Source organism: Mandrillus leucophaeus, unplaced genomic scaffold (assembly GCF_000951045.1).
Source record: "Mandrillus leucophaeus isolate KB7577 unplaced genomic scaffold, Mleu.le_1.0 Scaffold1504, whole genome shotgun sequence".
Classification (NCBI taxonomy): Eukaryota; Metazoa; Chordata; class Mammalia; order Primates; family Cercopithecidae; genus Mandrillus; species Mandrillus leucophaeus.
Window position 1 is genome coordinate 363,901 of NW_012101482.1, and position 13,820 is coordinate 377,720.

Genomic DNA, 13,820 nt, shown 5'->3' on the forward strand with positions numbered 1-13,820 from the left:
GGATGATCTATGTACAGAACGTTGCTCATGGCAAAACCTTAATTTACTTTGCAAATCAGGATACTTTAGTAGAGACTTACGTTAAAACTCTGGGAGAATGACCATGCCCAGGCACCCAAAAAGATGGTTACATTTATTCGAAGGTTTTCTAAAGACTACAGAGAAAGTTCAACAGAACCCTGAACAAAGGTACAAACTGCGTTGAAAGATACGTAAATGTTCCTTTAAAGTAATAGCACAAGGGTATCTTAGCCACATCACTGCAAACTGCAGACTCCCTGGTTACGTGGAAAGCGGCAGTTCGGCCTCTGCGCAAGCGCACAGGGACTCCTTGGTTCTACGCCCCGCCCCTCTCCGCCGGAGACAGTCACGTGGGCGAACCGTAGCTTTAGACGAGCGCCAGCCTTGTCACGTGACCCAGGCCCCAGCTTCACGCAGGGATGGAGCCGGAAGAGGGGACGCTCTTGTGGCGGCTGCAGAAGCTGCCGGCCGAGCTGGGCCCGCAGGTGAGGGAGGGTACTGGGGGAAGCGGCGCGGGGCCTGGGCTTCGGGACGGCCCGGCGTGCGGATCAGGCCGGGTGCGACCCAGACGCCTTCGCAAGCTCCGTAGGAAAGGGAGGAGGAAGGGGCGTGATTTCGGGTGGTTGGTCCCCGCCTTCCCTGGGGAGCCTAGGTGGGCAGCTTGGGGCGCCACCCCCGGCCTAGAGGTGCAGCTCCAGGGCCTTTGCGCGCAGAAGCGCCCGCACCAGACGGGGCTTTGAAAGCTTATGGCGTCAAGTCGGTGTTTGCTGTTGCTTCGTATACGTTTTCTTCATTCATTCAACACATACCTCCCAAAGGCTCCCTACCTGCCAGGCAGCAGACACAGTACTAGATGCTGGAATACTATGTGACCTACACCGAAGCGAACCCTGCCCCTCCACCCTTGAGGGTAGTTGGAAGGAAGTGAAATAACTGGGCGAGTTACTTTTGTTAGGGTCGTCCCAAGAGGTGATGTACCCATTGACTTCCAGTCTATGAAACAACCTGGCTTGTGAGAATCTGGAGAAAAGCAACCACATTCGTTTGTTCAGCCAGTTTTTCACTGAAGTCTACCATACATTGAGCGTCCCGATGGGATGAGGTAAAATGGTGAGTGAGACACATAGCCTGTCCCCTGGTGGAGCATCTTTTTTATAAGTCTCAATTTTGGTCTTCCTATTTCCTCTGTTCCGTTTATACTGGAGAAAGTGTGGGGGAGACAGAAAGGAACTTACCTCCTGTCAGGGTCAAGAAAAAAGAAAACATCCTAATTATTTTCTCTGTTTTTGCAAGTGATGAACCTGAAATGTCAGCAGAAATTATGGCTAACTTGCCCAGGATTGCCCATCCAGAAAGTGGCAGAGCTGGAACTTATGCTCAGATCTATCGATTCTGAGTTTTTTATTGGCTTTTGGCTCTCCTTGTCTTCATTCTACCCATTTAGATAAGGTGCATAACCTTTACTATCATATATGTTGATGACTTCTAAATCTCTAGGTTCAGCCAAAATTTTCTTCCTCTGTGGTTCAAGAATGCCAGTTAAAAAACAAAACCCCCAAAACCCCAAACCAAAATCTCTTCCCTGAGTGTCAGGCGTCTGCCACAGGTACCTCAAATTCAGTATGCCCTTGCGTGAGCTCTTCTTTCCCTCTGGACCTACTCCTCCCGTAGCCTCATTTTTGATTTGTGGCACCACCACTTTCACCCAGCCCCTCAACCTGACGTTCTAGGTTTCATCCATGGCCTCTCCTTTTCACATCTCTTCTACCTCTTTACTGCCTCCATTTGGAGTGTCCTCAACAATTTAAGCCCCTTAATCTTTAATTCCTTAACTGAAAATTGAGGCAGCTGGGCTCACCCTCTCTCTTTTCTTACATCTTCCAACCTGTTAGCAAATATATGAAAAAATAATGCAAATGTGTGAATAGATTGCTTCCCGGTTGAGCACTAGGCTCTTTTGCTTTGTACACAGGCCCTTTTTGATTTGGCTCCACCCACCTCTCCAGCCTTGTCTCCTGTCACCCCCTAGGCACCCCTCAAAATAACTTGCTATTCCATAAATCAAGCAGTGTGATTTTACAGTTTGCCTCCTGTATATATGCCGTTGCTTGTATCTAGAAATGCACTTCTTCTCTCCTGTTTGCTTGGCCAACTACTCATCCTTTTAAGATGGAGTTTTCCTTGCTTCCTCTCTGTGCTCCTTTGTACCTTGTATATACTTTTATTATGTCCCCATCATTCTAAATTACATGTATTTGTATGTTTGCCCTTTTCGAATGGACTAAAACTCTGTTATGGTAGGGCCTTATTTATTCTCAGTTTCCTCATTTGTAAATTAGGAATAATAACAATGGTTACTTCAGAGTTGTAATGAGGATCAGTCCAGAGCATGGTACCTAGTTAGGGCTCCATAACAGTAGCTATTATAGTTTCTTTGCCATTAAATAAAGTCATTTCCATGACCTTATTTAGTAACTGGGATGAAGTGTGCATTACATATTTGTGAGTGAATAACAAACATATTCCGAAAAAGAGAATGCTTTTATTTTTCAGTTTGAGTTCTGGGTTTTGCTTTAGCATGGGGACAGTATAGGATAAGCTGTAGAGAATTTTGAATGAATTCAAAATTGAGTATGTTGATTTATGGTAAATAAAAGATCAGTTTGTATAGTATATTAGCCACCATTTGGAAGCAGTTGCTTGTGTTCTGGCAAGTGTGGTGTTAGAGGGAAGGAGTTATTAGTTAAAATGGGGTGGAATATGATTATTTCCAAGTTATTTGGTTCAAATACTACTCTTGTAAGATACAAATAACTTTGAGAAAGATAACCTTAGTATATGCTAAGTGCTTAGAATAGTACTGGCATTGTGTTATCTCAGTTAATAGATGTTGAAGGCATGAATTGAAGGAGGAGGAGTAGTGATAATAATAATAAGGATGGTAACGAGGGCTAGCAATGTCTGCATGTCTTTGTACATGCCTGGAAGATGCCAAGTGATTTCTGTGTATTCTTCTTCAATCCTTACAGCAAGATTAAGAGAAGAGATGATATCCTCATTTAACACTTGAGGAAACAGACTCGAAGATTTAAATAAAACTGGAAAGTACTGCAACTGGGATTTGAACTGGATAGTTTTATTCCAAAATCCATAGTCTTAATCACTATGTTAAGTTATACATGTGTTAGGCTTTCCATTGCTGATAGTAAGATACTAATAGGATAGAAAGGAATGTAGAAAAAATGAAAAAAGTACTGAAGACTTTCTGGAAATACGTCTAAAGTAACTGCTGAGCTGGGTGTGGTGGTGCTCGCCTGCAGTCCTAGCTACTTGGGAGGCTGAGATGGGAAAATTGCTTGAGTTCAGGAGTTGAAGGCCAGTCTGGGCAACATGGTGAGACCCTCAAAAGAAAAAAAAGTATGTTGTGAAAGTGGAGGCAAAGCAAAATGTAGCTTATAGGCCTACAGTAAGAGACTTTAATGTAAGTCCTATCCTTTTGTTTGGTCATTGCTATAAACATATCCTTTATACGTCTCTTCCTTTTAGTTTTTTCTTTATGTAATTTTTATAAAATTATTTTAGTTTCTGAAGGTCGACATAATAATAGAAAGTCTAGGATTTTTATGAGTTCTAATTTTTAATTAGAATAAGCTTAAAAGTGGTTTATACATTTTAACTTAAGCTGGTCTTGCAGATAACATGAACATCTCCCAATGTTTGTTAAGAGGAAGATAAATTTGTTTTATCATTTTACTTATAAGTGCATTTATTTGTGTTTTTCTTGCTAGCTTCTTCACAAAATAATTGATGGCATTTGTGGTCGAGCTTATCCTGTGTACCAAGATTATCACACTGTTTGGGAATCAGAAGAATGGATGCACGTTTTAGAAGATATTGCCAAATTTTTTAAAGCTGTAGTTGGTAAAAACTTATCTGATGAAGAGGTAACTTCTCTGCACATTTCTATAACTTACAATAAATAATGCCCAGGTTTCCTTCTGAGTTTTTTTAGAGCAGTGTATAATACAAGGGCCATCATCAGTAACAGCAAATACCTTATAATTGTGAATGGAAAAATCTGTGGAAATCCTAGGTTTTTGCAGTTTTGTTTTTGGTTGTTTTTACTCTTTTAATTGTGAAACATTTAAAGCATACAGAAGAAAACAAGAAGTTATATAACTGATACCTACATTCGCATTACCAGTTAAACAGGTGTTAACGTTTTGCAATGTGTGTGTTTCTTTCAGAAATAAAGCATTACAGAGGTTACCAAAATTCCCCTATCCCACACCTGGATATCCCACTTTCACCTAGAGATCACCACTCTTGAAGGTGGTGTTCATGTTTTGTATTATATATTGTATGTATGTTTGAATCTTTGAGTATATTGAATTATTTGGGGTATGTAAGTGTATAACTTGTAATAAAATGTAACATATGTCTGCACTTGTAAATTGTTGTAAATGCAGCATTGTGTTTTACATTGATAAACGTGGATCTAGTGTATTTTAAATCCTTGTATTTGATGATAGAAATTAAATAAGATTTATTTATCTCCCTACTAATAGTCATTGCTTCTTTCATTATTACAAGTAATGCTGCTATAAACATTCTTTACATGTCTTCTTGTTCACACTCACATCAGCTTTTCTGGGGTAGATATCTTGAAGTGAAATTGCATGGTCGTAGGATATCCTTCTTCCACTGAATTACTTTTGCATCTTTGTCAAAAATCATTTGACCTTGTGTAGTTGCTCACTTTTCTGAAAATCAAGTTATTTATGTTTGTCATTGATTTGGATGATATTGTGGATATGAGCTCATTGTTAGAAATATGTATTTTAAATATTTTCTATTATGTGCTCGCCTTTTTACTCTCTTAATGGTGTCTTTTGGTGAAACAAGTTGTGAAATTTAACAAATCTACTTTGTCAATATTTCTTTTGCTGGCTAATACTATTAGTGTTTTGTTTCAGAAATATTTGTGCCGAAGATATGAAGATTCTTGGATGTGTTCTTGTAGAAGCTTGATTGTTTTAGCTCTCACATTATGTCACTGATGCATTTTGAATTAATATTTGTGTATGGAATGGAGGCCAAGTTCAAAATTTTCTACATGAATATCCAGTTGACCACTTATTGAAATGACCATCCTTGCCACACAATATTGCTGTGCTGCCTTTATTGTAAATCAAATGGCCATATATTTGTGCCTCTGTATCTTGACTCTTTAATGTATTCCACTAGTCTACTTGTGTGTATTTGCCAATGCTACACTGCTTTAATTACTGTAGAATTAAAGCTAAGTTAAATTATGTCTTGATATCTGGTAATAGAAGACCTTCATTGTCATGCTTCTTCAGGAGTGCCTTGGCTATTATATTTTCAGATAACCCTCTAGAATCAACTTTTCGGTTTTAACCTACAAACCTGCTGGATTTTTGATGGAGATTGCACTGAATCACTAGATCATTTGTGGGGAGAATTGACAACAACATTTAGCTTTCCAAAGTTATGAACATGGGCAGCCCTCTATTTATTTAGAGGGCTTTGGTTTCTCTATTTATTTAGAGGGCTTTGGTTTCTCTCTCGTATTTTGTAGTTTTCAGTGTTGAGCTCTTGCAAATATTTTTTATTTCTGAGTAAATGATGTTTTTGATCTTTAATTTTTAGTAGTTTTTTGCTAGTATGTACGAACAGTTGATTGTTATATACCTTGTGTCCCACAGCCTTTCTAAATTTGTTTACTGTATCCAATTGTATATAGATTTTTTGGGGGGAGATTGTATATAATAATTTTCTTTTTCAACTTTAACATCTTTCATTTATTTTTCTTACCTTTGTGCATTGGCTAACACCAGCAGTCAGTGTTTCTTTTAAAAAAGCAGGCATAGTAGATATATGTCTATTCCTAACTTTAGGGAGAAAGTGTTTACTATTTCACCATTTAGTATGTTAGCTCTGTGATTTTATAGATATCCATTGTCAGACTAAAGAAGCATCCTACAATTCTAACTTTGCTGAGAATTTTTACCATGAATGGATACTGAATTTTGTCAAATGCTTTTCCCTGAATTTGTTATTGTTTCTTCTTTATTTTGTTAATGTGATTTTTGAATGTTAAACTAAGGCTGCACTGCCAAAATAAACTCCACTTGATCATGATGTATTATCTTTTTTATATATCTCTTGATTTGGATTGCCAATATTTTGCTTAGGATTTTTATATCAATATTTGAGTGATATTGGCCTAGGTGTTTTTTTTTTTTTTTTTTTTTTTTTTCCTCTTGTCAAGGTGTCAAGTTTTATTCTGGCCTCATGGAATGAATTGGGAAGAATTTTTTTTTCCTCTTCCTGTTCACAGGAAGAATAAGTGAGATTAATTTTATTTATTTATTTAGTGTTGTGCTATTCAATTTTCACACATTCGGAAATTTTTTGGTTACCTTTTCTCGTTAGTCACGACTTCATTACCCAGTAATAAAAATATACACAGTGCTATTTAAGTTCTTTGAGATCTGATGTGGTTTGCTAAATGGCTCAGAATATGGTACATTATGGTGAATGTTCCATATACATTTGAAAATAATGTGTACTCTACAGTTGTCAGGTGTGGTATTGTATATATTGCTAAGGTTAGGTAGAATACATTTTTTCGATTCTTCTATATCCTCATTGATTTTTTTTGTTTCTTTGTGTCAGCTATTGAGAGTTGTATTAATATCTCTAATTGTGAATGTGGATTTATTCATTTCTTTTAGTGCTGCCAAGTTTTGAAGCTATGGTGTTAGGTACTCAGGAATTTATGATTGTTGTGTCTTTCTGTTGCATTGCCCTTTTACTGTCCTTCTGTATTTCTTGTAACACTTCTTGCCTTAAGGGCTACATTGTCTGATATATTAATACAAGTTGAGTATCCTTTGTTTGAAATGCTTGGGACCAGAACTGTTTTGGATTTCAGATTTTTTTGACTTTGCAATATTTGCATTATACTCACCAGTGCAGCATCCCTGCTAAAAAAAATCTGAAATCTGAAATCTCAACTATTCAAATGAGCACTTCCTTTGAGCATCCTGTCAGTTCACAGAACTTTTCCCGTTTTGGGATTTGAGATACTCATCCTGTGTGGCTGTATCAGCTTTGGTGTTTTCCAGGTGTATTCATTTCCACGCTGCTGCTTCCATCAGTCCTTTTTCTTTACTCTCTATTTTGCAGAAATTTGTTAAAACCTATTTTCTGGTTACTCACTCTCATCTTAGTCTTTTTTATAGTTACAGAAGTATTTCTCTTTTTCTTTTACTGTTGCTTTAAAAGTGTGCAAAAGGAGAGTGGAATTGTGTTTTTACGTTTTAAACAGAAAGCCCCTTTTGTCTGTTTTTATTTTTATAGATATTTCAGCAGTTGAATCAGTTGAATTCATTTCATCAAGAAACTATCATGAAATGTGTGAAAAGTAGGAAAGATGAAATCAAACAGGCTCTGTCAAGAGAAATAGTTGCTATTTCCTCTGCACAGCTGCAGGATTTTGATTGGCAGGTAAAGGTAAGAGTCTATGAGTACGTGTATTTTTAATTTCATTTTCTGGATATAGACAAATATCTTTATAATATCATGTATCTAAAATTTGTTATTTTGGGAATGTATTATCCCAAAGAAATATCAAAGATAGTTTAAATTACACCTTACCTTAACTTGGGCATAAGTACACTACAAGCATCTAAGCCACGTGTAATAACATTACATTGATAATAAATTTAGTTAGATCTGTAAATCATTAAATGTCATAAGTGATGGGACAGCATATAGTCAACATACAGATACATACATACATACATACATATATATATAAAATTTATTTTTTGAGAGAGAGTCGTGCTCTGTCATCTAGGCTGGAGTGCAGTGGTGCAATCTCAGCTCGCTACAACTTCTGCCTCCTGGGTTCAAGCAATTCTTCTGCCCCAGCCTCCTGAGTAGCTGGGTCTATAGGCACGTGCCACCACACCCAGCTAATTTTTGTGTCTTTGGTGGAGATTTGGGGTTTTGCCATTTTGGCTAGGCTGGTCTCAAATCCTGGCCTCAAGTGAGTGATCTGCCGACCTCGGCCCCCCAAAGTGCTGGTTTTACAGGCGTGAGCCATCCCACCTGGTCAACATATATTTTTGACCACAACTTTCTAGACTTCATAGCTTTCTTAAGACTGGTAAATGTGATTCTACCTCTAGGAGGAAAACCTGTAAGATACTATTAAAACATCAGTTTTTAATACATTTTGGAGAGTCACTATCAGTAGAGTTCATAAAGAACAATCTCAGACCCACTTTTTGTCCTTATAAGATACCTAGACCAGTAGATGAAGAGGAAACAAATAATTTTGTTTCTTGATTTTAGCATGACCCTGGATAAAGTGCCTTACGTTGTATATATGGATTAAGTAAAGAAAAATGTGGGAAGATAATAAGTGGGTTCATAATCAGATAAATAACTAAGCAAAGACAGATGAATGTGTATTAGTTAAGAAGTCTCTGTGGCTCTGGTCTTGGCCGGGTCATTTTCAACATTTTTATGAATATTATGCTCATCATATCTGAAGGTGATATAAAACTAGAGCTATAACACGTGTATAATGTGACACAAAGTTTAAAATTATGTCACAGCTAATTACATCAATGACCAAATGAATCAAATAGGCAACCTAAACAGAGGATGTTTAATTTAAATATTTAAATTTTATACATTTAGTTTCAATTTCAGATTTTATATTTTTATAAATATAAAAGATAAAGGAGGCCAGGTGCAGTGGCTCACGCCTGTAATCCCAGCGCTTTGGGAGGCTAAGGCGGGTGGATCACTTGAGGCCAGGAGTTCGAGACTGGCCTGGCCAACATGGCAAAACTGCAACTCTACTGAAAAAATACGAGTATTAGCTGGGTGTTTTGGTGTGTGCTTGTAGTCCCAGCTACTTGGGAGGCTGAGGCACGAGAATTGCTTGAACCTAGGAGGTGGAACTTGCAGTGAACTAAGATCATCGTGCCACTTCACTCCAGCCTGAGCACCAGAGCGTGACTTTGTCTCAGAAAAAAATAATAAAGGATAAGAGAGAGATGTTAATGGTAGCATATATGAGAAATGTTTATTTTGGTTTATCAAAGTATAGCTTCATTCGTGTTGATTCAGGCCCATATTTTATTGGTAGAAATGCAGTTCTTTTTTTTTTTTTTTTTTTTGAGATAAGAGTTTCACTCTTGTTGCCCAGGCTAGAGCGCAATGGCAGGATCTCAGCTAACTGCAACCCCACCTCCCGGGTTCAAGCGATTCTCCTGCCCCAGCTTCCCGAGTAGCTGGGATTACAGGCATGTGCCACCACGCCTGGCTAATTTTGTATTTTTAGTAGAGATGGGGTTTTGCCATGTTGGTCAGGCTGGTCGTGAACTCCCGACCTTAGGTGATCCGCCCACCTCAGCCTCCCAAAGTGCTGGGATTACAGGTGTGAGCCACTGTGCCCAGCAGAATTGCAGTTCTTCAAGCAAGAGATAGTGCTAGTACCTTCTGTTTCCAATGATAACATCTTTTTAGTGTAATATCTGTTTAGTTTTGGCTGCCAAACTTAATAGATATTTAAGCAAATTGGACTCCAGCTAGCAAAGAATGACTAGGAACTTAAAATCATGGTGTGTGAAATTGCTTTGAAACACTGATACCATGTACCTGGAAAAGATTAAACCTAGTAGAAACACGACACTTACCTTTAAAAGGCCAAAAGTCATAGATGGGGGAATATATAAATGCTTTGTGGCTCCAGAAAGTAGGTGAAGGACTAAGGTATATTATTTGCAATAAGATAGGTTTCAATTCAACCTAGGGAAGAAATTTTTAACAAGTATGAATATCTGGAAATAATTGTAACCTCTTCTCGAGGTAGCACGTGCATCATCATTGGTGGTATTTAAGCATAGGGTGAAAAACTATTTATTGGAAATATTGAGGAGGAGAATTATGCATAAGATAGTTAACCTGAAGCTGCTACTTCCAGATCTCAGATATTATAGGTCCTGTTTTTGGGTGAGAGAATGGAGGAGATATGTCAAGATTTGATTCTATAGTGTATGTACTACAAGAGAGATCCTTTGAGGTCATTAGGGAAGATGTCCCTTATCATTGCATAAGTAATTTTTTTGCAAGTGGTAGCATTCTAAACAAAGATTCAGTTTTTGTGGATTTTTCTGGCTCAGATCCAGGAAAACTGAGTTTCCCTATGCTGTCTGCCAAGGAAGCTACAGTGCTCGTTTCAAAAAGTACTAGTATTATAAATATTTGGTTCTTCCAATTCCCCTAGGATATATTCCAGAGAAATAAATTAAGAAGTGAGGTAAGTGTACGGAGTGTTTCTGTTGAGTGGCTGTAATTGAAGATGGTATCTTGATAACATATTTATCAATATTGTGATAGATAGATAGCTGACCATTAATTAAGCATCTTAAGTTCTGAGAGTTTACCAGTATTTTTGGTCTCACTTATCTTTGTACATGAGCTTTCATCTTCTTGTTGCCTTTAATCTTCTTTAAGAATTCTCTATGTTTCTTGTACATTAGACCCTTTCATTACTTCCCAGGCATGACTCTGATCTACATACCTGCTTCTGCCACAAGATTGCTGACTGGTTATCTTACTTTCCTACCCATTTCCTCTCCTTTATTCACTCTCCTTTCTCTCTCTATTCTTCCAATATGCTTTAGCATGGATTTAATTTGTTTCTTTCACTTTTCTCTATACTCAACAGCAAATAGTACTTTTAAAAAATGTACTGCTAACTAACCTCTGATGCATATTCAATATGGTTCTTTTTACTATTTATTAATTACTATTTTTCTGATTTTAAACAGCTTGCACTTTCCAGTGACAAGATTGCTGCATTACGAATGCCACTTTTAAGCCTGCATCTAGATGTAAAAGAAAATGGTGAAGTAAAACCATATTCTATTGAAATGAGTAGAGAGGAGCTGCAGAATCTAATACATTCCTTGGAAGCAGCAAATAAGGTATTTGCTATAATTTTGTCATATGATTTGAATGTTTAAGGCTTTTGGGTTTTTTTGAGTTGGAATCTTGCTGTGTCACCCAGGCTGGAAGGCAGTGGCGTGATCTCGGCTCACTGCAACCTCTGCCTCCTGAGTTCAAGCGATTCTCGTGCCTGAGCCTCCAGACTAGCTGGGATTACAGATGCCCACCACCACGCCTGACTGATTTTTGTATTTTTAGTAGAGATGAGGTTTCACCATGTTGGCCAGGCTGGTCTCAAACTCTTGACCTCAAGTGATCTACCCGCCTTGGCCTCCCAAAGTGCTGGGATTACAGGCAAGGGCCACTGCATCTGGCCAAACGTTTTAAGTTTTGATTGATGCTCCTCGACTCATAGTTCACTTTTAGTGTTTTTTTCTCCTGATGTTTTATGTTAAGCACAGAAAATACTTTGTTAGTATGTTCTGAGCTCTAGTTTTAGATATTGATTACAACTTGTAATGTTCAATTACTTAGTTTTGAACATAATGTATTAAGTAATTTTTGAAAGAATAATAGTGCTATTCTAACAGCTGAATTTCTTTTGCTTCAACGCTCATTAATGATAAAAATAAAATTTTTACCTTAGAATAATAAAATTAATTGATTCTGAAGAGTTTTTATGATTAAAAAAAATTACGATCCTGAAGAAAAAGTGGCTTTATTAACTGGACTAATAATAGAAAATTGCTTTTATGATCCTCTATGGAAGACAAAATATGGCCTGTAGTTATTATGACAAAATCAGATTGAGGCAAGGCAGAACTAATGAATGTCGAAAAACTTCACATTTACAGTGGAGTGGCTAAATAATAGTAACTGCTCCTAATGTTTAATAAATGAGAAAAATAATATTTAAACAGTGGAAACTGTTGTGAGGAGGAGTAAAAATAATTATCTTTGTATACATATGTTTCTTCGTTATTGCTCAGCGTTTTCTCTAGTGATCTCATCTCAGTGATTAAGTCTCAGTAATTCTTACAACCTCTACTGCCCCACTATTTAATCTTCTTGATCCTGCTTTTTAAAAACTCCCATAAACTTCAGCTTCTCTCCACACTCTGCATTTGCTCAAACATTGTAGTGCTTTGATCACTGGTCCACATGCCTATTAACCAAACGAGCAGCTCGGGCTTGGCTGGATGGCTGAGTGGGGCTACATGTGTGAACGGTGCATGTGGTAGAGCCCGATATAAATGGTAACAGATTCTGAACTGTAGATTCTGGCAGGCATATGTCATCAGTTACTGTGTATTGTACTTCCTTGTTATGAGTTCTCCATGCTCTTTTTCAGAGACTTCAAAGCATTTAATATGGAATATATCAGCATCAGTCTTGTATAACCTGATATTTTCTGTTCAATTTGTGTTTTAAGGTGGTCCTGCAGTTGAAATAACTGGCAATGATGAATACCAGTGCTATCAGATTTTATTGCTCCAACTTATATGGCAGAGTGAATACTGTGTGTTCAGAAACGCTGTGATGTCTTGACTGTTGCAACAGGCTGAGAAAGCAGCAGTGTTGATATTATAAAGATAAAAATGTATCCACATTCCTTAACAGGAAATTACATGGTTGAGAGGAAATGCATAAAATGAAAGATGAAAAATCTATAGTAGCAGTTTATATTTTCATGATTGTTTTGCCTCATTTATTAAATACTTGAGAAATCTTTAGAGATACACAGTTTTATTGAAAGCTAAAAATAGGTTCTAAAGTAATGTAAAAATGTAAAGCACAAATATACTTGAATATTGCTTAAAGAATTATGTGAATAGCAACATATATTATGGGTATATAATTACTTTGTGATATTTTTTAAAAGTTTTTCAAAGAATGTATAAGCTGCATATATAACTCAGGAGATTCCATGTCTTTCTCATATTTCAGAGGAAAGATTATAAAATACAAAATTTCTTAGAGAACACCTCTTTGTCAGAGATAAACAAGAACAAATACTCTAAACTTATGTGAACAATTTTGAGTTTATGAATTCTAGAAACTAAAGAATACAGAAAAATGAAAATAACAGTTTTACTTCTGCACTTCTATGTTTGGGAAACGTTGCTCTGATAAAAAATAGTTGCCATTGTGCAGTGTGTGTATTATTCAAATATGAGATAAGACTATGTACAGGTCCACTTTTGTTAATAAACTCAATATTGAATACTTTTGAATGTTAAATTCATTGGAAAAACAAACCATTTGTAATCTCAGTTAACTTTAACAACAAGCATTCTGAGCAAATGAAAAGTGTCTTGTTTTATTTTTATATATTTATTTTAAATGACTCCAAATAACTCAGTAGTTATACGTAATTATACATAACTCAATAATACGTAATTAATAGGTGCTTGCTATTTGCAAGCCATATGGCTCATTAGAGCATCATACTATTCTTTGAGGCATCCAGAGCAATTATTACTATTCTCATCATACAGGTGAGGATAGGCTTAGAGAGTTTTCTGAGTGTGGTCTAAACAGTGCTACTCAAAAATGTGTCTGCAGAGAAGTGCTTGTCTGTGAACTGTTTGTTACAGGTCAGTGATTCAATATGGAGCTTGGGCCAGAAAGTGTGTCAGTATACTGCTTTCTTCATCAAGAAATTTTGGTTTTAAAAAAATTATCAGCTGAAGGAAACTGTGCTTAGTGTGGTAGGTAATTTACCTTCTTGTGCAAGTTATTTGTTATTACGGGCCAGTGATGGTTTGTAGAACAGCACTTTGAATAGCACCCATCGTGAA

At 37.0% G+C, this 13,820-nt stretch overlaps 1 protein-coding gene across 2 annotated transcripts; it reads left to right on the forward strand.

Moving 5' to 3' along the window:
* The first annotated feature begins 362 nt into the window (after window positions 1–362).
* On the forward strand, window positions 363–13,323 carry COMMD8 (COMM domain containing 8). Of its 2 annotated transcripts, none has more exons than XM_011975034.1 (5): window positions 363–506; window positions 3,810–3,965; window positions 7,411–7,563; window positions 10,902–11,057; window positions 12,452–13,323. In XM_011975034.1, the coding sequence occupies exons 1-5, from the start codon at window positions 441–443 to the stop codon at window positions 12,470–12,472; spliced, it is 552 nt and encodes a 183-aa protein (XP_011830424.1). In that variant the 5' UTR covers window positions 363–440; the 3' UTR covers window positions 12,473–13,323. The 2 variants fall into 2 exon arrangements, with proteins under 2 accessions (XP_011830424.1, XP_011830425.1); XM_011975035.1 differs by having other exon boundaries at window positions 7,411–7,557.
* The last annotated feature ends 497 nt before the right edge of the window (window positions 13,324–13,820 follow it).

What these genes read in the sequence shown, in the direction of transcription:
- COMMD8 (XM_011975034.1), top strand. Translation starts at nt 441, where the DNA reads ATGGAGCCGGAAGAGGGGACGCTCTTGTGGCGGCTGCAGAAGCTGCCG. An exon ending in AAAACTTATCTGATGAAGAG is followed by an intron (nt 3,966 to 7,410) that starts GTAACTTCTCTG and finishes TTATTTTTATAG; the next exon opens with ATATTTCAGCAGTTGAATCA. An exon ending in CCTTGGAAGCAGCAAATAAG is followed by an intron (nt 11,058 to 12,451) that starts GTATTTGCTATA and finishes TTGTGTTTTAAG; the next exon opens with GTGGTCCTGCAGTTGAAATA.